General features: G+C 36.5%; 2 protein-coding genes across 3 annotated transcripts in view; both read left to right on the top strand.

The window, feature by feature from the left end:
* LOC107656082 (polypyrimidine tract-binding protein 1-like) lies at window positions 1-22,758 on the top strand. The gene is made up of 15 exons (XM_016443771.1): window positions 1-8; window positions 540-590; window positions 2,061-2,091; window positions 8,263-8,323; window positions 8,417-8,589; window positions 10,591-10,737; window positions 11,275-11,430; window positions 12,943-13,053; window positions 13,660-13,837; window positions 13,936-14,016; window positions 14,118-14,288; window positions 18,147-18,239; window positions 19,867-20,083; window positions 20,168-20,245; window positions 20,949-22,758. Exons 1-15 carry the CDS (start codon window positions 1-3, stop codon window positions 21,079-21,081), a joined length of 1,689 nt encoding a protein of 562 aa, XP_016299257.1. The 3' UTR covers window positions 21,082-22,758.
* A 162-nt stretch (window positions 22,759-22,920) lies between these two features.
* LOC107656081 (membrane protein FAM174A-like) overlaps window positions 22,921-24,101 on the top strand; it is a 5,416-nt gene continuing 4,235 nt past the window's right edge. For both annotated transcript variants that reach the window (XM_016443768.1, XM_016443770.1), the window contains exon 1: window positions 22,921-23,626. In XM_016443768.1, coding sequence (XP_016299254.1) covers window positions 23,337-23,626 — 290 coding nt within the window. In that variant the 5' untranslated portion in view covers window positions 22,921-23,336. The remainder of the gene's footprint in view (window positions 23,627-24,101) is intronic.

Raw genomic sequence — 24,101 nt, 5'->3', positions numbered from 1 at the left:
ATGGACGGGTAAGTGATGCTACGTTACTATGAATGGAAAATAAATTTAGCTGGCCGGGCGATAAGCCTTGAACGAATAAAACCCTACCTTTATCAACTGTAATGCATTTTATTTTGTTTGACTGGACAGCGCGAGCGCTCTCATCACCAGTTACGGTGAAGCAAACCCGTAGTTTTCCCGTGAATCGGGTTTCTGTCTGATGCTCGCAGCTTTGTTAAATACATTTTGTTTTTTTCCCAAGTTTGCCTGTTTTATTAGTACGACGTAATTCAGAGTTCGAGTTTTGCAGCCTAAATAAGGCAGTTTTTCTGCAAAACTAGGCAGATTTCCATCGAGAGGACTTGTTGCATCGTATATGCAGTGATGAAAGTTTAAGTAGAAAGAGTAAAGTACAACATTCTTTAAAACTCACAAATATAGGGAAACAAACCCCAAAAGTTATGTTATTCTTTCTGACCAGAAAACTATTAGTAAAGTGAGTATAAGTAAATTGAATAGTTAGGTTGTGTGATGGCATTGACATCTTTTTCCCTGTGCAGCCGCCTAGAGACTGAATTGTATCCTATGGGATCAAGTTACGTAGAATTAGAGTAAGTCCATCTGAAATTTTACAGCTCAGAGCTGGTGTTTTTATTTTCTTTATTACCCGCTCACAGATTACATTTTATTTAGTTGTTTTATTAGTCAAATATTAGCATACTAAGATGCTTCGCTTACAAAAATCGTCATGGTTGCCATAGTTTCCACCAAAACACAGTAGTTACTTTAGCCATTTTAATTTCCTGAATATGATTCACATTGGTGTTCCTTGACTTTTTTAATCATTGGAAGCACACGTCCTTTTTTAAGCTGTTCAATTAAGGTTTATTGCTAGAGCATTGCAAAAATATGGGCTTTAAGGTATTTAGACTTGGTAATTTTGGGTTACAAAATGGCAAACCAAATATAAATAAAAATACATGGAAAATAAAACAGCTCATAGGGAATTCAACTTCCTGAGTTTGACACACAACATTTTGTCAAACTCGTATCCTAAACTAAACTAATATTTACATTTTAGAAGTTTTAGTCCCTATTTGCTGAATAGCAACCATTACTGTCCGACTACTGTAGTGTGGTGGAAACTGTGGTTAACATGGTAAATGGTTGAACCATGACCGAATGAACCAGAGAGACGCACTGGACATGCACCATGTAAGATGATACACAGAAACTAAAACCACACCCCAGGTATTGTGAAAAATGACCCCAGTCCATAGGGCCCCCTCGTTTCAGCTCTCACACCTATTTGAATGTTTGCATGAAGGTTTTTTCCCTTTGGGGAAGATGTATCAGGACTTTGTTTTGGTACACTCGGTTTCTTTTTCTTTCCATTGTTTCAAATAGTGTTGTCAAAAGACCCGGTATTTCGGTACCAAGTCGGTACTAAAAAGATGAAAACGTTACGGTACCAGGTTTTCTTAAGTACCGGTGGTACCGAGCCTAGAACAGTGGATTTTCACTGGTATTGGTACCGAATACTGAAATTTTGATACCGTGACAACACTAGTTTCAAACATAAAAGCTTTCATGCTGCGCCGCGTTGATATGAGGGCTTTTTCGAAGACCCGGGCCAGAGGAGAGATTCTGGTATTGCGTTTACTGAGAGTTCATGTGAAACAGGATGTGGGGGTTAATCTTCAGCCATAGACTGACCCAAAATACCACTCATATTTCTTGCTCTAAGAGAGAGCTGTGGGAAGGAACTAGATTACGCAGTCTAGCTGCAATCTGCTTATTCCTTTAATGGGAAAAACATCTAACCAACATGAGCCAAATTAAATATTGAACTCATTAGCCCCACTTTAATATGAATTACGGTTAATATTTAGGTTGAGGATATTAATTTCACAAAATGGGCTGGATTCTTAAATTACATAATAGACATCTTTGCATGTAATGTTTTTCTTTACCTTTTGTTTCACTGGGACTATTTTAGACAAGTGCATGGGGTGAGAATGTTTTTTCATTTTGTTTATGGTTTTCTGCTCTGATTTGTCCATTTCTGTTTTCTTTTGCAGCGTCGTTCACGATATTGCAGTTGGTACAAAGGTAAGAATCTTATTTTAAGTCCTTCAGTCACTACGACTACATGTGCTGTACAGCTTGGGTTGGTTGAATAAGAGCAGATTGTTTCGCTTATCTTTCTTTAACTATTTGTGTGCCGGGACTCTCTGTATTGAGAATTCACATGGCTTTTTGGCGCTTTTCCACTGCGTGGTACGACTCGACTCGGCTCGGTTTGCGTTTCCACTACAGTTCAGTACCGCTTTAGAGAGGGCGGGATTATTCACTTGTCGTTATAGTTGCGCCGCCTCTACTGCTGTGACTCCTGAAAAACGTCACGTTTCGGTAATGGTACGGTTCGCTTGGAACTAGGGCTGCACAATTAATCGAATTTCTAATCGCAATTACACAACAACTTACTTACACATAGTAAGAAATGGTTATAAAAACTTAAACAGAAGCGAAACAAGTAATAGGAAAGAGGAGAAATAAAAAGCGATACTTATCCTTTGCCGGTGTCCCTGCGCGGTGGAGTCGCACTGTAGAGTTGATGGTCTTTACACTCTTTGGTCTGCACACGAGGAAGCCTTCACGCGACGGCTGCCGCGACAACTGTCGCGGTAAACTAAGCTTTTTTATACCCGATGGCCAAGCAAGCGCAGACACTGACAAGATACGCGATGCAGAACGAGACCAAACGCGATATCAGCACGTCTCCACACAGTAAACAAAACAAGCGTTTTTGGGTACAAATGCAATTATGGATGCCACAATTACGTGATCGTTAATTAATAATCGCAATTACAATTTCAAGGGAATAATCGACAATTATGATTTTTGTCATAATCGTGCAGCCCTACTTGGAACCTCAACCTAGGTGGTACTGAAAAAAATACCAGGTACCAGGTACTGTACCCAGTGGAAACCCCCCCCAAAAGTGAACCGTACCGGTTGTACTGTGCCGTACCATGCAGTGGAAAAGCGCCATTTGTGACTTCCACACCTCGTGCTATAGCTCCTTCCAGACAAGATTCATCCTGGCAATAATGGGGTGAATCATTTCAAAGTGAATCAGATATTTGTTAGATCAAACACTATGGCATCGTGCCATGCCACATTGTGCTTCCTCAAATAATGATCTTTAAAAAAGCATCATATGACCCCTTTAACTCAAAGTTGTCGTTTAATTTCCAAAACAAATTCTGGTTTATAATATTTGGCTGCTGTGAAACACATAGGCCCTAGTTAAGAAATCCTTAACTTGCTGCCTGGATCAGCCTTCACGAGGCCACAACATGAACACTCCCACTCATTCCCTCATTTAAGATTATTTCCTGTAGTATGTGGCTAGTGAGGAGGGACCCACAGGATGTAGAACAAAAGCCTGATTCATGAGGTTCATTTAGGTTAGTTACTTACATGCTTTAGGTCATGCAGTAACTTATGCAGCATGAAACCTACAGGCACTGCATTTGTCTGAGGATTACCACAGTACAGAGATAAGCACTGTTTTAAGAGTTGAATGCTAATTGAAAATTTTGATTCTGAGAGGTTTCTTCGTTTTGGATTTTAAAGATCTGTAAGGGACATTTTTTTGTATTACGTCACAGGTTCAGATCAATTAGGCTACGGGATAAAGGCAACATGAAACTCCATTCAGAACTCATTTTACTTTTGTAACATGACATTTGTAAGTGAAATAGGAGATTTAATAAGAAAAGGTGTTGGCTAGGGCTTGATTTCATACACTGGGAATTGATTGGATTGTGAAAGTGAAGTGAAGTGAAGTGACGTCACGTGTGGCCAAGTATGGTGTCCCATACTCGGAATTTGTGCTCTGTATTTAACCCATCCAAGTGCACACACACAGTAGTGAACACACACACACCGTGAACGGAATTTCTGCTCTGTATTTAACCCATCCAAGTGCACACACACAGTAGTGAACACACACACACCGTGAACACACCTGGAGCAAACCAACAACAATTGAGCTTGATTGAATAAAGGTTTGCTAAAACAAAACCTCCTAACTAGCTATTGGTTAAAATTACTGTGGCCTAAGTGATGTCATCAGCAAAGTAAAGTCATGGTGAAACCAAACATGGTTTATACAATTCCTATTGATCTTGAGCAACGGGCTATATTATTGGTTAATTTAATTTTTCTATAGCTACACACTGCCTTTGTTATCAGCACAAAATGGGTTTTCTTTATTTAAAATGCACTGAAAATTCATGCACGATAAGATCAAAGGCATTAATTAAAAAAAGTAGAAGTTCTGTTGTAATTGAATGTCTTAAAATTGGTCATCAGATGTTCTGACTGTTAGATGATCTTCAGGTGACATTAATTTTATTGTTTCGGCACACTTACTACCTCAGCCTAATGATTGAACCCGTTTCAGAGACATTCCTCAGAGATTGGTTTTGGCTGTTGATATGACGAGATGAATGCAGTCTATTCATCAAATGCAAATATGTTTGCCTCATCACTCCGCACACACATGTAGCTCCTGTGTTTGTTCAGCAGTGCTGATCAGAGGGAAGATGGCTGGGGGAGGTGCTAATGGGTCACATGGGGGTTCGCTTGATGCTATCAGTCTCTCTTTCTTGTTCTCTGTATCTCGTGAAGAATGCAGGTCAATAGCTTGTGGGTCGCAGGTGCTGGTTACAGGCAGCAAGCCGACAATTCGCAATAGTCCCAGCTTGTTTTAACTGGAACTATTGTGGTTTGTCATCTTGTTAGATGGAGTTTAAATTAGCCCAATATACGAGGATCTGAAGCTTTCCTGTGTTACTAGTTAACATGAAATCATGACATTTTTGCTTCTTCTCTGTTTGTTTTTTTGTGAATGATTGGTGCATGTTATTCTACTATTCACTATCTTTGATCAAAATGTAAATGCAACATCCACCAAAACGACCTTCCTTATCTGATGACATCATCTAGGCCCCAATAATGTTAACCAATAGCCAAACAGCTATTTAGAAGGTTTTGTTTTAGCAAACTTGCATTCAGTTAAGCTCAATTCTTGTCTGTTTCACAATTCAGTCAGTTCCCAAGAAGAAAATCACTGTTTCTCATCAAATATCCTATTTTACTCAGATCTGAACCTGATACTTAATGCAAGAAAAATGCAACTATTTTAAATCCAATCTCAGAACCAACTTTTTCAGTTGTTGAGTTTGTAGTGTCCAGATGTTTATATGTTAAAATCTGTATAGAGTCTGTACATGGACAATTACTATTGCTATTATAACGTAAATCAGTGTTCTGATCCTCCAGTCTGGATCAGTGCTCATAACCTGTATGGTTAGTGTGGTAAATGGCTCAAGTTTGAACAGTAATTGTGGGTGAAAGGCACACCTGGGCATATGGAGATAATGGGTCTTGTGTATTCAGTTCAGGGTTGGGTTTCAGTTACCTGCAGCGCAGGCACAAGGTCTCCATGGTGAACGCATTACAATCAGAGCTGCTGTGTTAACAACCCCATTTTTTATGGTTTGTTGTGAATAGGGATATGCCGGTATCAAATTTTCATGTTGCGATTAATTGCTAATGCTTTTATTATGGTATACGGTATTATCACGATATTGAAATTTTGTTTAAAAAAAAGTGCTGTCATAATACAGTATAACAGGTTTAATAACTTTTTTTCTTATAACAAAAATAACTGAACATTTAAATGCAATAAAGCAATACAGAAAAATGTATAAAGTTAAAAGTTTTACACAGATTAAAGTGCAAAAGAACCCTTTACAAATATACCTCAATAGTTAACCTTAGTTAATGCATTAACATTCACAATGGGCAATAGCTATATTTGCTACAGAAGTTATTAATCTTTGTTTAAAAGCTTGTTTAGGTCAGAGTGCGCACGCGTCTTTCACGCAGCTTCTTTCATGAATACAGCGGTATTGTGCATTTTGACCAGTTGATTGGAAAAGTATTCTTAAAATGCATTAAAAATTCGGAATAATTTGTAATATATAATTATTCACGGTATTTAGAAGTGCTCACGATAACAATATCGTGCATATGCATTACCGTGATATATCGCATTATCGAATACCGGCACAAGTCTAGTTGTGAATTGTTGCAGTCTTCGCCCCTCCCCCTGTCTTTCACACCTTTTAATCTATTTAACCAAGTATCCCATCATGCCACACCCAAGAAAAAGTTAACACATTGAATGTTTGTTCGTCATGCTCAATGAATTTTGTTTAATGCACTGAGATAGTGTTGTCTGACACTATCTAGAAGTTTTGAGGAATGTTCCAGGTTCAGTGCAAGTTAAATTCTATCAGCGGCATATGTAACATGCTGTTGTTTACCATAGAAAACTATTTCAATGTGTTAAAAGATGGAACATTGTGTTTTTGTTGTGATGCACTACTTTGTGCACCGGGAAACAGATGAGTTGATAATTATTTAATGCAATGGCTGATATTAAATAAATTAAAAAATAAAGCAAGCACTAAAAAAATAAGAACCACACTAATGGATATTGTGGCCTCAAATTAAGAATTTGTTCACACCATTTCACATTTTATTCATTAATTCCCTCATTTCAGCCAAATTGTACAGATGTGCTGTGTATTCCGTAGTTTTAATGTAGTGAAATTGTGACCACATTGGTTCGTATGGTTAAAATGTTGACCACAATTTCACTAAAACCAAACTGAATTCATGGAATTTTTCAATGTTTTAAATGCTTGAAGGTAATTTAGGCATCACAACATTATAATGTACCGTGTGAAATAAGGATACTTGTATTGAGATTTTCTCAAGATGTTTTTATGATTTAACTGAATGTTAGAAGTTAATCTGAATATAAAAATAGAGGAAATAATACACATAACAATCTGTACCTGTCTGCAAAGTACTGGTTACATTGAACAAGGCAAATTTCTCTAATTCTGTGGGTAACACAAAACCCGAAATTCATTTGACTAGAATAGTAGTCCTGCTGCTAAAATGATAATTTAGCATTATTGCTATAACATTGCAGGCTTGTTGTCAATTCATTGGCATTTTATGGTAACAGGCAACTGAGCAGAGCTGTAAACAAGGTTTCTGTCAAATCTTTAAGCTCCCAGTTTAGCTTGTTTTGCAGTAACCCTTTAAACGGTTGTTTGTTAGCTTAGTTTGTTGTACCAGATGCTTGTTGTGTAGCCACCCCCCTCTGGTTTACGTGTGGTTTTCATTGAGTCGTTTGACTGTGGAATTTTAATATGTGGTGGGCAGGCCTGTGTGGTTGCATGGAGTTTCTGCTGAATACACTTAATTCACTCTTGCTTTAGTCATATACATACACACAATCTTAATCCAGCCATCTTCTGTTGCTTTGTTTGTTTCAACTGTTGGGACAAAGACGCAGGTTATTTGCAGAACTGTGGTTTATTAATTTGTTAGTCACATGTAATCTTGGTTTAATGGGATAGTTGTTCCAACCTCTATTAATTTCTTCCGCTGAACACAGAAGCAGATATTTTGATATGTTTAAGAATATGGATAACCAAACAGTTGCTGGTCCCCGCTGACACCAAGTCAGTGTGAACCAGAAACTGTCTGGTTACCCATGTTCTTCAAAATATCTGCTGTTATGTTCTACAGAAGAAAGACACTCGTACAGGTTTTGGGGAGTAAATGATGAGTTTCCATTTTTTTGGGTGATCTCTTCCTGGGTTGAAATGTGGTGTTTAATACCATGCACAGAGGTTTAGTTGTATAAATGTCCTGGTCCTTCACGTAGACATGTTCCGTCCTTCTTTAAATCAAAGGAAAGTGTGAAAGAGCAAATTCAAGATTCAGTCTGCACACTCATTCCTCCTTGTTGACGACCCGGAAATGTAAAACTGCCCCTCTCCCCATGGTCTACTGAGATCTTGCTTCATAGGTTTCTGGTGGGGGATGTCTTATGATCGATCTCTGACCCCACCCAGCCTTAAGGCTATGCTGTTTACACAGGAAAACTGAATGCAACATTGTCCATTTCCTGCGTTAAACTTGTCCTTATTTGGACATCCCACTATCATTCTTTCCTTTACTGATGGTTGTTGGCGTTCCGGTTAAAGGTTGGATTAGTCTACCATAGTTTTTTCCTCTTTACCTCAAGTGTTCTGTTTGTAAACCTCAGAACTGCCTGTCTAAACTTCTTAAAAATGACTGAAACCGGTTTGACCTGGAGCTTTTCTCTTTTTTTTTTTCCAGAGAGGATCTGACGAGCTGTTCTCCTGTGTTTCCAGTGGGCCCTATATCATGAGCTCAGCAGGTAGGATCTGTTTGCTCTTGACTCATTATTTCCTTGGTAAATGCATTTAGTTTTGTCCCAGCAACCCGCCCTGATCATCTGCTTTCCACACAGACAACGGCAACGACAGCAAGAAGTTCAAAGGTGACATCAGAAGTCCTGGCGTCCCATCCAGAGTTATACATGTCCGCAAGCTGCCCAATGACATCAACGAAGCGGAGGTCATCTACCTCGGCCTTCCCTTTGGCAAAGTCACCAATCTGCTCATGCTGAAGGGAAAGAACCAGGTATCATTCCCTCTCCATTTATGACACTCTTAGAATTAGCTCGAAAAAGGAGACAAGTTGACTTAACTTTGCTGTCCACCAAAAATTTTTGGATTTTTTATATATGTAGTAAATGCTGTACTTAAACTGGAAAATATTACCACTGTCCCCAATATTTGTGTGCTTAGATATTGTTTTTGTATGGGGTAAAACGTGTTTAGCTTAGCAATGTTAACATCAGATTGTAGTATTTCTTTTGCTAGACATTGTTTGTGAGTGTCTTAATGTGTTGTACTATAACAAATAGGGATGTAACGATTCACTCAACTTGCGATTCGATTTACGATTTTGATTTCACAATTCGATTCACGGTTTTTTTTTTTTTTTACAAAATTAGATTTAAGTCAAATTCTAAATTAAATGTGTCCTTTTATTATTGCTTGGACAAAATGCTGCACATTTCTTTGTGAAATTGAAATAGAACACTATAATAATATACTAATATAGCACTTGTAAATTATTGCTCTTTTGTTGGTTTTGATTGCTTCTATTGTCCTCATTTGTAAGTCACTTTGGATAAAAGCGTCTGCTAAATGACAAAATTGAAATATAATGTAAATGTAAATAAAACTAAATTGAAAATTTTAAAACAAGCCCCAAATCCAATAAATAAGTAACACAAATAAAAGAAATCTCTTCATATAAACAAAATAAGCCTTTGTCTGTGCTCTTTCCTTTTAAAATTAGAGGCAACCACTGCATTTTAATAATGATCCAAACAAAGATGCTGCATACATGCAACATGAGCAGTTTTTAATCTAAATTAGATTATATAATTTCGAAATTTGAAGCAAAAACAGAATGTGTTGACTACATAAAAATATCTGCGTGAAAGCTGAGCTGAATGAGACGCAGATTCACTCTCTGCCAGCAGGTGGCGCTTAAAGCGTTTCCTTGGTTCCTGCTGTAAACAAAGCAGCGCTGCACTTATGAACTTTAATATGCATTATACAGAGGCAAGATGAAAGAAAAAAATACCATCTAAACTTTTCTAAAGACAGTAAGTTCCCCTCAGACATACATTCATATAAACTCCTACACCTAAATGAATCGCGATTTCAACCGATTTAAATCGTCACATATTTTAATCGATTTTCACCCGGCTCACAGTTAATCGTTACATCCCTAATAACAAGTCAAGGTAATGATAGATAACTAAAACCATAAAATAAATAGTAACTAAACTAAAATAAAATAAAACTTGCAGTTATTTCCCAAGGAAATGTTTCTCATTTTCATTTAGTTTAACTTGAACTAAAATAATAAAAACTGAAATAAAAATATTGAAAACTATATAGACATAAAAACTAATAAAATGACAAAAATAAATTAAAACAAACTAAATCATACTATTAATAAAAACTATAATATATTGAGACTTAACAAAATTAGCATTTTTGAAAAATGAACACTTATTCAGCAATGACGCATTATATGTTGATCAACAGTGACAATGAATACATTTATAATTTTAGTAAAAAAAAAATATTTCAAATAAATTGTTCTTTTGAAAAACTTGGAGAAAAATTATATATTTATATAAATCTATATAACTGTTTCTACAAATATGTTAAGGATCACAACTGTTTTCAAAGTTGATAATTAGAACTGTTTCTTGAGCAGCAAATCAGCATATTAATATAACTTCTGAAGGATCATGTAATGCTGAAGACTTGAGTAATGATGAAAAATCAGGTTTGCACCACAGGGGTAAATTATATTTTAAATTATATTAAAATAGAAAATCCATTCATTTAAATTTTAATAATATTTCACAATATTACTTTTCTTTCTTACTAGTTTGGTGACCAAATAAATGCCATCTTGGCGAACAAAAAATACTTTTTTTTTTTTAATTTCTGTGAAACGGAGTTTGTTTAGCTAGAAGTGTTTGTGTTCATGTGCTTGCATAGAGCATTTTCCGGGCTTAAGGCAAATTGCATGATCTGCATTTTTGTGCAGGCTTTCTTGGAAATGAATACTGAAGAAGCAGCCCAGACGATGGTTACTTACTACTCCTCCGTAACGCCCGTCATCAGAAATCATCCCATCTTCATGCAGTACTCAAACCACAAAGAGCTAAAAACAGACAGCTCACCGAACCAAGTGGTATGTGCTTCAAATTCTCTCAGCCAGCACATGCACTACGTACAGGGCTGCATGTGGCTTCATTCCACATTTCTGACATATTGATTCATTTGTAAATGTTTTCACGTAAATAAAGAAAGACGCATTTTATAACAATGAGTTATTTGCAGCAGCTGTGCACTGGATGATGGATACGAGCGGAGGGTCTGATTGGCTCTGTTCTGTGCATCTTGTTTTTTGTTGCCGCATTTTCCACACTGCCCGTTTTCCTCTCTAAACACAGTTTACATGCCACTAAAGGCCTTTAGCTGTGAATTCCACAGCTGTAGCCCATCAGCGTTCATTTGGAGGATTGCTTAATTTACTTTGCTTCGTTCTGTTTGAGTAAACACAGAAACGTAGCTTACAGTGTTTACTCCATACTCTGCTGTCTACAAATTTCACTCATGCATTTTCAGACATAAAAATGTGCATATGGATGCATAGGTGTAAAATCAATAAAATGCAATAAAAAAATGGTCATTTAAATATAATATGCGTGATTTTTGGTGTCTACAGAGGGCACAGGCAGCACTGCAGGCGGTGAATGCTGTCCAGACAGGTAGCATGACTCTAGGTGCCGTTGACCCATCTGGTTTGACTGGCCCCAGCCCTGTCCTGAGGGTCATCGTTGAAAACCTCTTCTACCCTGTGACCCTAGATGTCCTGCACCAGGTATACACTTGCTCTAGTTCCTTTCTTACTAAAGAGAACATTTTCATCATTTGCTCACTCTCAGCCATAAGGTTTTGGCTAATTTTGGTAACACTTTAAATTCTTTATGTGTAATGCATTTTGTATTTTCAATAATAATAACCAGAGTTAAAATGCATTATAATATTTGAAGGTTCGTTGTAGGGCTGGGTTTTGACACAAATTTCACGATTCGATTAGCTGGTTAACAGAACTACGTGCCATCTATCCAGCATTCGATAAGGTAGGTAGGTGGTGGTTTTGACTAGGGCTGGGTTTGGACACAAATTTCACGATTCGATTTGATTCTCATTCACAAGCTTGCGATTCGATTCGATTCGATTACCAATTCTATTCGATTCAATATCGATTATTTTGGAAATATATCAGGTACAGTACATGCCAAATGTTCTCAAGGAAAAAAAAATCTCTCAACTAATGCTGTAAAATATACTTGAGAGTCACTTTGTACTACATTACTATAATATTGAAGGTTAAAATTGACTGATTTGTTAAAATTACGCTTAATGAAGTTTTAAAATAATAAAGTTACAATTACATAATAACATTTCTACTTCAATTTGTTTTTTAAAAAATATAAACATAATGGTGGCTGTCATAAAAACTTGATGGATTTATTCAAACATAAATTAAACATTGAAGAACAGTATATTATATAAATTTATAATGAATGTTATATGGTGCATATATTTAGCAAAATGCCCCTCTCTACAGTTTATTTTTCTATCTGACTAATGAGTTTATGTTCACCAAATATGTTTTTTTCTGAGGTAAATGTGATGTTACGTGACATTGTTTACAAGCCGTTATATTGACGTCTTTGCGCGGCTGAAACACTGATTGAGCGATTACATGAGACAGGAAACGGATTGTAAAGTTATACTCTTTCTTTTAACTTACCTTCGGATGTTTAGTCATGTTTATTTTGTGCTGAAACTGGTATTAATGTGGAGGAGATGATTAGTTCACGTGCGCCTCGTGCTGCCGCGTCTGAGGCGCTACAGCGATCTGTCACTCCACATTAAACAGTGCCAAAACAGCATTTATTGTTTGAGTACTGCAATACAATGGAAAGAATTTGAAATCTGAGACTGTGTTTCATATTAAAAGTACCAAAGCACAATGCTTATTGTGATTTATTGGATGGGAAATGCCCTTCAATATTCCGTCCATTAACTGAAAACAGGCTAGACTAATCGATTCTTGGGATTTAAGAATCGATATCGTTCCGTAAAAATGAGAATCAATTAATATCGAGATAGCGATATTTTTTACCCAGCCCTAGTTCGTTGTCATGTGTTTTAATTATAACTGTGGTTACAATTATTCATGAGATCATACAATGCATTATAAAGTGCATTACAAGGCATAGTTAATGCATTCAAACTACTTTTAAAATGCGTTATATAAAAAGGCTGTAACTGTTGGCAGTTATGGTTGTTCGATACTAAAATATGTTTGGTTCCTCAACAGATCTTCTCGAAGTTTGGCACTGTGCTGAAAGTGATCACTTTCACAAAAAACAACCAGTTTCAAGCTCTCCTCCAGTTTGTTGATGGCCTGACGGCACAACATGCCAAGCTGGTGAGTAGCGCCATCTATCAGCCATAATCTCTAATGACAAGTATTGAAACTTTGTTTTTCATCAGAGAGTGCCTGTGCATGGTTGCTAGGTTGAGAAGATTTAGTTAACCACTGAGCAGAAAATGTATCGATTGGGGATGTATCAAAAGCTCTGATTGGGGGATTTAAACTCATGAAATCTGGCAACCGCAATCATGAAAGCTTGTTGAGGCTTGTTACCAATGCAAGATAATGCAAATGGCAAATTAAAATATGCCTTTGGGATAAATAATCAGTGGGCAAATATTGCAGATGATTATGCTTAATAAATCGAGAGAAACAGAAATCATGATTAAAATGCAATTCATCATGCAGCCCTGTCTGAATGGAAGCAACACTGAACTGACTTGAGTTAAATAATAATGACACTTATTGTCATTTAGAGCCATTTTACAGCAGAATCTGAACTGTCTCCATAGTTGAGTTTCCATAATTGATTCTGCTGTTTATCGGTGAAGCTGCTTTGACATAATCGGTATTGTATAAAGCGCTATAGAAATAGGTGACTTGACTCACGAACTGTGAAAGAATGTGAAAGTCTACATTTAAAAATCTCTCTTTCCTCAGGCTCTAGAAGGACAGAACATCTACAATGGCTGCTGTACCTTGCGTATCAGCTTTTCCAAACTTACCAGTTTAAACGTCAAATATAATAATGACAAGAGCCGTGACTACACTCGCCCGGACCTGCCAACTGGGAACAGCCAACCCACTATTGAACATCACGCTGTTGCTGCTGCTTTTGGTACAAAAGGCTATTAAATTACATCCAGCACACTCTATTCTTAACCACATTCCCATTCTGCCTCTCTTAGAAAGTGTAAATGTCCTGGTATTTTGCAGCTGCTCCCGGGATCATCTCTGCCGCACCATATGCAGGAGCGCACGCCTTCCCTCCGGCTTTTGCTATCCAGCAGGCTGCAGGTACGAGGGGAAAAAAAGCTACACTCTAATGCCTTCTGTATTTCATATTTGTCTGAATTCTTGTGTCTTGTATAGCATAAAATTGAATCCATCTTGAACAGGGTTGACAATACCTGGGGTTCCCGGAGCCCTCGCCTCGCTGACCATTCCCGGGGCAGCGGCGGCTGCGAGCAGACTGGGCTTCCCCGTCCTCCCCGGCACCCACTGCGTCATGCTGGTCAGCAACCTGAACCCTGAGGTTAGCAGTTCTCAGTCACTGATAGACCTAGAAAGTGCTCAAGATGTCTATTTAGATATTAGGACTTTGAGGATTTTTTGTTGTTGTTGGATGGCTGATGTTACTATTGTGCCATTATGTTCTTAATAATCCTTACATTTTATTCTTCTTATGTTTCATTTTTTTAATGAATGAGAAATGCATCAGTTGTATCAAATGTAGAGTCACAATGGCAAAATTTCAGCAGTTGACCACACACTTTTTATATTTTACGTTTCAATGTATGTTTTTATAATATAATGTAAAAATATTGGTTTAAATAGTAATAATTTAAATGAAAGCAATGGTATCACAGCAAAACTAAATGGAACGCTTTAATTGAAACAAAATGTTTTTTTTTGTATTTAATTTAAATTAAAACTTTAGCAATGGCACCACAAGAACTTTGATGAGAACATTTTTTAAAATCTATAAATGAACAGGTAATTTAAATTGAAGCAAAAGCACCACAACTAAAATTTACAAAATGACTTCTTCTTTTTTTTAGTTTATAATGTAAAAATGTTGATACAAATATTTCCAATTTAAAAATGACAATAGGGCCTTTCGCACCGCTTTAGTTCCAGAACTAAATGTACTGTACTAAAGTACTGGGATGATTTTTCGTGAACTATTTCCCAGTACCATTTAAAGGGTTGCATTCGCACCGAGTGGGTAGTTCCACAATTAGTTCTGGTACTATGAAAAGGTTCCCGCGGTGCGAAAGGCCCTAAAGGCACCACAAAATAAATATTGGTGGAACACACTTTTCATGTAATGTAATAATGTGTAGTAGTATAAATATTAATAATTTAAATTGAAATAATGGAAATGTCAGAAAAAAAAATCTAATAAAAAATATAAAAGTATAATTTATTTATTTATATTTATTTATTTATTGTAAAAAATAATTGGTATGAATATTAATACTTAATTTAATATTAATATTTAAATTAAAACAGTTGCACCACACAGGACTTAAAGTTCTCCGTCACCATGCCAGATCTCCGGCATGCAGCGTTCGGCTGTGGAAAAAAATAATCCTACATTTAAAAAAAAACGTATTGATATCACTTTCGAGTCCACGAGTTCGCCTACCAATGGTATGAGAGAAGCACAGCTTTCACTCTCAACCAAACTAACATTACTAGCCAATCAGAATTTTTTGCTCTTATAAACACGAGACGCGCATAATAGTATCCAATTGCAGAGGCCCAGGCATGATGAATAGAGAAGCACGACACGTTGAAAAAGCTGCGAGGCGCAATGTGCAAAGATGTCCATCTAGCGCATATTTACATAGAAAAACTAATTAAAAAGCAGCAGAGCTTTGTAAACAGCTCAGAGTAATCACGTCATCTCCTTAAGAACGATATGATTGCCAGAACAAATTTACCGGGATATTTGAAAAGGTCCTGTTCACACGTGACATGATCTCTTAATGGTAACTTACCGGTAAAGACTAAAGGCTAAACTCTTCCTCTGTATATGCTGTGAATTGAAATTGCTTAACGTTCATCTGGGTAAACTGTGCATTTTCTCACTAGATTTGTAACGTAAATCATTTATAAACCTTTGCCAACACAGGAGAATACATCATATTTCTAAATATGCCATTTATTGTACATCGCGATTTCAAAATAAAAGTTTCTGAGTTTGCATGTGGCCAAATATTAAAATTGAATGGATTTAAACATTGTTTAATCACGCTGTAAAGTGAAACGTCACCAGGCCATTGGCACCCTCTGCAGGTATTTATAATAATACATAATGTACTTAAGTTGGTTATGTTCATATTATGTATAGGCATATTACAATATGTATTTTAACAGTGTTGTTCAATAAAACCATGTAATTACTTGGTTTTGATACTTTATTTGAGCCAGTTATTATTGCCTCATCGTTAGTTTATATATAAATAGTCATACTAAAGCCTGGTTTTCACTTGGGTCTGTTTGTTGCAAAAAAAAATGCCAGATTGCTCAGTTGTCAAAATAATCAGTAGATTACTTGATTACCAAAATAATCATTAGTTACAGCCCTAGATTAGTTACAATATTTCAAAATACAATTGCATTGTTTTATTTTTGTAATTAAAAGACAAATATTTTGTCATTGAAAATTTCTTAAAAATAGTATTAAAATATTGTCTTGTTCTAGTGAACCAAGTATCTGTATTTTGTCTCATCTCGTGAGCTAAGTGTATTGTCACATCCCTAGTGTCGATAAGTGGTGATATAGCTCATAATTTTCCAAGTGTATGATATAGCTTTCATTCTTCAGGTCAACCATATATTCATGAAAAAAAAAAACAGTTTGAATAAGGAAAGCAATAACTTTGCCAAAGTATCCTTTCAAATGTTAAAGTTGCCACAGTCATTGCATGCTTTGCATGTGCTGCCCAACCCGCCCCCGGAAAAAAGTTCAGGCTCAGGATTTTTTTTTTGCTTTAACCCCTGTGCAAAAACGTTATTTTTGAAGAAAAAGTACATTATATATTAAAATGTTAAAAAATGAAAACAATGGCATGTAGCCAGTTTAACTGAGTCAAATTAACAGTACAATGTATATTATTGACTGATGTTGTTACTTCTGCAATACTGCTGAATGTTCCTCTAAATTTAGTGCATATATGATCTATTGTCCCTCAGTAATTGCAATGCACGGGACAAAAAGCCCATTGCTTAGAGTCCATTAACCGAAGCTGCGCCTCTTTATTTGCTCAAGTGTCCTCACCCCCTCTACAGTGCGTTGTGTCATTTCTTCCTCTAACATCCTCAGGTTTCGCATAAAATTATGCCATTCAGTTGAGCTTTATTCTTCTTGTTGCTTCCATTTGAATATGTTGCTGCTTTACTTCACATTCCACTCATCTCCTCCAAATAGCCAAATTGCATTTTCTGTTGGTCTGTTCAGAAAATCTGTTCTTTTATTTGTATTGCTTTGTAAAACCATCAGAAAGTGCATTTACACTTTGACATGAGGTCAATGTTTACTACAGTAACTAATTGCTAAAGATTAGCTTGTTATGCTTGTGAAGTTTCTTTGTTAACTTTAGCATAGGGCTGCACGATAAATCGCATGCGTCCCAGCAGCATTAACTACACTGAGCCGTTGTTCACTGACGAGTTGTGCAAAACCACGTCCATATTCGCGCGATTTTTTGCACTGCTCGTCAGTGAACAACGGCTCGGTGTAGTTAATGCTGCTCAATGTGAAAGCCCGCAGGTGATGGAGATTTACCGCTGATTACAGAACCGGCTTTACTGATAAGATGCACGTTAAATATCGCATGCGATTTATCGTGCAGCCCTACTTTAGCACTATATTTTGTATTTCTTTATGTATACTGACCTTGTTTTTTTACCTCCTTTTTTTTCTCCTATTTCTCTCCCTCCCCGTTCCCCTCATCCCATTGCTATTTTTTTGTTTTGGAAACCTCGTTCTCCTTTGCCATCTGGCTGCACGCACCATATGTCTCTCTACACTTCTGATCTGTACGAACAATTACACGATTCAACATCATCCCACAATCATACACAAACACACACCCAACATGTCTTTAAATACACAAACACAAATCTCTCTCTCTTCTATCCCCCCCACTCCGTCCCCTCTCTCTCCGCTCCCAATCCATTAACCATCTTCATGATCCAACCATCGTTTTTCGCCATTTCCCGTGGAACTGCCTCGCTGCCTCGGATAGTTTTTTTTGTTTTTTTTTTGTTTTTGTACCTTGAAGAGCATGTGATATAATGGAGTATCTTGATTGTGAACTGAAGTTGTTTGATAGCTCAGGCTGGTTTTGATGAGGTGTGTCTGATCATAACGTACTGCATATTTGTATCTGACATCATACTGTTTCTCTTTGTAGGTGTATATGGGGATGTATTGAGAGTGAAAATTATGTTCAATAAGAAGGAGAACGCTCTCATTCAGATGTCTGATGGGACACAAGCTCAGCTTGGTAAACAGCCTTAAAATTATTACAATTTGCTTGCAGAAGGAGTGGACAATTTATATATACACCACCATTTAAGAGTTTGTGCCAGTATGAATTTTTACAATGTTTTTAAAGGGGTCATCGGATGCCCATTGTTCTCTTCGGTATGTCATCCTTTAGCATCTTTTTTTGTCACTCGTTTGTTCTGGTCTTTTAATTTGATTTGATTTCCTCACAAGGCATCTGTGAGGCCCGATTCTTTGAGTGCCTCTCTTGTTTTCTGGTGTGGTGAGATGAGACGCATCATGAAAAGCTGCCGCTTTCCCTGGACTCTGGCACTTCCTTTGAACGCAGATGGAAGGCTGCAGCTTTTTAATGATGGAACAAAGCAAATTGGCGCCTCATAAAATGTTGCATGCTTTTTGAAAACTGTTCCTCTTTTACCTTTTTTATTGCATGTCTGTGGAGAAAAGCAGTTTAAAATACTTGGTTAATAGTCAAGACTCCTGCTGTTTTATAAGTTCATCCTTTTTTGGATTAAAAACATTTTCATCCCCTCAACTTTTTATCCTTCGATTCTTATTTCAGTCAGTCCGTTGAATCTGTTCCTCAGGAGATCGAAAAACACACGTTGCAGTTTTCTGAACTTTTTGAACTCTCCTCTTAACACATTTTTTTTCTAAACTAAGATTTTTTTCAGTCTTTTCTTGAAGCAAGTTCCTTTTTCGCTTGAATAAACCCTAGTTAGACATTAGGAAAGGCGATTTGCAAAGATTCGTTAAAAAAACCTTACACTGACTTCTTCTGTAGGTGAAGCTAGATCACGAATGATTCGCGCGAACAGAGACGCATTTATGTAGATCGGGGACACATTCTCTTCAAAAACATACATAATCCACTGCATCTTCAGCGGCTCAGATGTCGACACACATTTCAGTTCAAACAACTTGTAAAAGTGCATGTAGCATTATATGACCCCTTTAAAATAAGTCTCTTATGCTTACCAAGGCTGCATTTATTTGATTAAAAGTGTAGTAAGACAGCAATATTATTAAATATTACTACAATATAAAACAACTGTTTTCTGTATTAATATTAAAAAATAATAATAATTTATGTAATTTATTTTAAAAGTCTTCAGTGTCACTATATATAATAATGATATATAATAATTATTATTATCATTATATAATAATTTTTAACATTTATGAACAATGTTGAAAATTGTGCTGCTTACATTTTTTCAGGATTATTGAATAGAAAGTTCAAAAGAGCAACATTTGTTTTCTTTATTTGGAAAGTCTTCACTGTCATTTTTTTGCATCCTTGCTGAATAAAAGTATTAATTTCTTTCAAAAAATGTCACTGATGCCAATTGACACTGCAATAACGGGCTACTCACTATATTCGCTTATTGGAAGTGTTGTAATGTCATCAGAAATGGATGAGTGCATATTTTTTTTTTTTTTTAACCACTACAACAATGATTCACAATGAACAAACAAAGGAAACCAGAGGGCTATCGGTCATGCTGTGTTTTACTATGTTATACTGATTGATGTTACGGGAAACTGGGGTGCAGAATGATGCACACTGATACACTTGTAGTTCAGTATTTATTTATTTCTATATGTATACATTCGTATTTCAGCAATGAGCCATCTAAATGGGCAGAAGTTGTACGGCAGGCCCCTGCGCATCACGCTGTCCAAACACATGACTGTCCAGATGCCACGGGAGGGACATAAGGACCAGGGTCTCACCAAAGACTACAGCAACTCTCCTCTCCATCGCTTCAAGAAGCCAGGCTCCAAAAACTACTCCAACATCTTTCCTCCCTCGTCTACCCTGCACCTGTCTAACATCCCGTGAGTTTATACACATCAGTGACTTGTTTTTCTATTAATTGAAAAAACCCAAATATCTCCCGTATAACTGTGTCTCTGTTTTAGACCCTCGGTTGTTGAAGATGACCTCAAGATGCTCTTTGCTAGCAATGGTGCTCTTGTCAAGAACTTCAAGTTCTTTCAGTAAGTGTGTGCAGTTTGTGGCATTATCATACTGTGACCTTTATGCAGTATAACATCATTTTAAATTATTGATACTGGTAGTGGAATCACAGCCAGTAACTGATAATGTGTGTGTGTGTTTAAAACATTTGTGCACATTTCGCTTATAGCATTCAAATTTTTTTTTTTTTTTACAATTTTTAGTGTTTTAATTGTTTATTAATTTCTGTATTGTGTGTGTGTATAAAATTCAATACAGATTTTTTTTTTATTTTACAGAATTTTACAGAAAATGTATCATTGAATAATTTGAATAATTGTTATTGGTATTTAATATTTTATTATCGGCAGAAGTCTAATTCATCTCTATATCGGAATTACGGATCTTACGCTGTTGTGTCATTTCTTAATGTCATTTTTGCCTTTTGATTATTGTAATAATTTTCATAAATGATTAAATGGAACATAATTTGTGAGCAATTTAAAAAAGTCAGATCACTTATGTGATATTACATATTTAGGTAGTTTACTTTTTATTATTAGTTAATTTATTTTTTAATTTAGTGAATGGTTTTTAGTATTTAGTAAATGGTTTTTACTTTTGTTACCTGGTAATTTGGAGTTAAAATTGGCCACAACAGTCTGTTGATTACTGAATTTGACAGCACATAAATTCTATATCAGTGTATCCACAAGAAATACTAACAAATTCATCAACTTCCAGGAAGGATCGCAAGATGGCTCTGATTCAGATGGGTTCAGTGGAGGAAGCGATCGAGTCCCTCATCCAGTTCCACAACCATGATCTCGGAGAAAACCACCATCTTAGGGTTTCTTTCTCCAAGTCCATCATTTGAGACAAATACAGTTTAGAAAGGGCTGGAGTGGCCAGTCATTTTAAACCTTAATGAGTCTTAATCACAAAGCTCACTTCCATCATTCCATTATTTTATTTAAGAGGCATTTTTAGTGGATATTTACTTTTTTTTTTTCTTAAGGTTTTAGACCAGCTGTATTATTAGTCGGGCCCGAAAACTTCATTAACTGTATGCATCACTCCATCTGTCACTTTCAGCCTATTTCAGGCTTCAGAAAATTATTTCTGTAGAAGCAGAGATGAAACACTACAGGCCTTTGATTCCATTCGTACCATTTGTGCCTTACTGCTTCAGATCTCCAGAACCTCAGTCAAACATCTGCAACTAATGTTTGCAAATCTGTAGTTTACAGGGCCAAACATTCATACTCTTATGAGACATGGGTTATTTCATCAGGCTGATGGTACAGGCCTAAAACTCTGCGCCTCTACGTTACGTATCTCCCAGTAGGATTGTACTCATCATATCCTCTAGCTTTAGCATTTATACTGTATCTTTAGACATAGAATGTTTACAGGCATTTCCTCCTTCAAATGTATGCAATCGTTTGTGTATAAATCCAATAGTGTTGTCTAGATTTGCATTGTTTTTATACTGTGGGCCATTGCATGTTGGCACGTTTACTGTTTGTCCTGTATTTTGCGTACATGTTTAGCATCGGGCTTCATGCTGTTGTGTGATATTTGATTATTTAAGCTATTCTACTTAAATGCCCCATGTATTTTATGTATTCATGTACCTGTGTGTACACTACAGCTTGATACCAAAGCCTTTCCTCCGTGTACTTTCGTAAGGGACATCCTGACACCTTTTAGCCTCACAACAAACAAGTCCTCTCGGAGGGGCTCACGTCCACTTCTCTGTGGAGAATGGTGTGATGGAAACAGTTCAGGTGAATTGAGATGGCCACCAGATATGACTGATATCAGCACACCTGCTGAATTGTGAACATCACATAATGCCAGTTTTAACAGATGGCCTTTAGTGACCTCTGTAAAAAGAGTTGGGCCTTTATTCTCCCCACCCCCAAAAAAAATGAAATCTGTCAAGTGCCTTTTTAAAATAATGTCTTTGTTGTCTGAGAGCAGTCCATCCTTGTGACATTCAGCTGCATTAGCTTTCAGAAGAGTTTTATAAAGGCCTGAGGATGGCCTACATTTGACATGATATACAGAAAATCTAATCTTTTTATATCATATTCTCAGCAATGTTTCATGGTGGGTTGTGTTATTTTACTATTTTTAATTTTACATTAGGTTCTGTGTATGATGTTTTTTTTCCCTTTGTTACATGTTTTACTATTTGTATGGGACCAATCTAAACAAAATAAAAAATAGAGGTGGTGCTTTAAAGAAATCCAAATGCTTCTTGGATGTAGAAAAAAGTTTTTATTATATTGTTGATTCTTTACAGTGGCTGGATAAAACCTGATTATGCATCCTTGCACAACATTAAAAACCCTCAATATACAACATCTGCCTTAGATTATAAAGTGCTTTTTCTTATAGCGGACAGATGTAAATACTATTTTTGTATCACAATGTTAAAAATTATGGGTTTTTATATCCGTTAAAAAACATGTATATTTTGATTACAGCTGTGTACCATCATCATGCAAAAAAATATAGTTAAATATAAAATGGTTAAAATCAGGATTACACTGTTTTCAGTCTTTATCTTGTTCTTCATGACATTCCTAGTTGTACTTTTTGCCTTCAATAAATATTATTTGTTTACTCAAGTCTGTGTCCATGACGTTTATTCTTGTGGCAATAAATGAAGAACAGCTGAAACACTTTTACGCAGGATTATTACAGAAATTACGCAAACACAAGTACGCGAGCGTTATTTGGACAAAACGTTGTGGGAACGCTAGCGTCGCGTTTTGCATCGACGCACAAATCAGACTAGAGAGTAGCTACTAACGTTATGTTTTCAACGGCTCTGCTAGTAGCTACCGTTTTGTTCGACGGTGTTGCTTAGAATATGATTCAAGCAGTAAAATTATCATAATAGCCACATTTTCAAAATACCACAATAGAAAAGAAGAGTTAACGTTAAACGCGTCCATTCCCTCAAGAGGGGAACCTGATCTCGTTGTTGATTCCCCTCAGGACACAATTTACCGTAACACTACTTGTGCTGTCGTCTTCAATCAGGAAGAGGAACTGGATTCTGTCGTTAAAGCCAACTTCATAGTTGTGTGTGGGTCTTCTCGTCTTTAGAAATCACGAATGCAAGCTACTATGACACATTTAAGACTGCTCCCTCTGGTTTTGACTTTGTGGGCTGTTTCTTTCGCCGATGACACGAGCAATAACACCACCACCACTAAACCCCCCGCTCTCCAGAACACTTCCAGCATCAGTAACGTTACAGAAGAGTCTCAGAAAAATGCCGCCGCCACCACCAACAACTCAAAAACGGGCTTCGATCTGGACGGCGCGATGATAAACAGGGCTCTGTATGTTCTGATCGGGATCACGTCCATCGGAGTTCTGTATTTCTTAGTGAGAGCTGTCCGGTAAGTCATCTGGAAATCATGTCAAGTGAGGTTTTGTATTAAAAGTGTTCTTACCTTGACAGTATGTTCATTGTAGACAGGGTTGGGCAAAGATACATCAAAATGTATTTTAAAATAAAATACCAAATACCTTAATTTTAAGTGTATCAAAATAAACTACAAAATACAGCAGCTACACCAAGTATCAAAATAAACTACTGTATTTTTGTATTAAAAAAAATACTTTTACAAGGGAGCATGAAATTTCTTAACAAACCTTCCATCAATTGGCCTATTTGATCTATCTCTTCACCAACACACTGATGTTTGTGAACAAGTGAACAATGTTTGATAGCAACAGCTTTTCTCTGCCCGAGTCATGCAATAAATCTGACATATGCAACCAGTTAACAGATCAAATATTCACATATCCCTGTGATCTCCCAGATGAAGGTTAGTTTTAAAGTAACCAACAGTTTAATGTTTAACAGTTTGC

Source organism: Sinocyclocheilus anshuiensis, unplaced genomic scaffold (assembly GCF_001515605.1).
Source record: "Sinocyclocheilus anshuiensis isolate Anshui unplaced genomic scaffold, SAMN03320099.WGS_v1.1 scaffold51, whole genome shotgun sequence".
Lineage (NCBI taxonomy): Eukaryota > Metazoa > Chordata > Actinopteri > Cypriniformes > Cyprinidae > Sinocyclocheilus > Sinocyclocheilus anshuiensis.
Note: the sequence above shows the minus strand (reverse complement) of the source record. Positions and strands in the feature narration are given on the sequence as shown.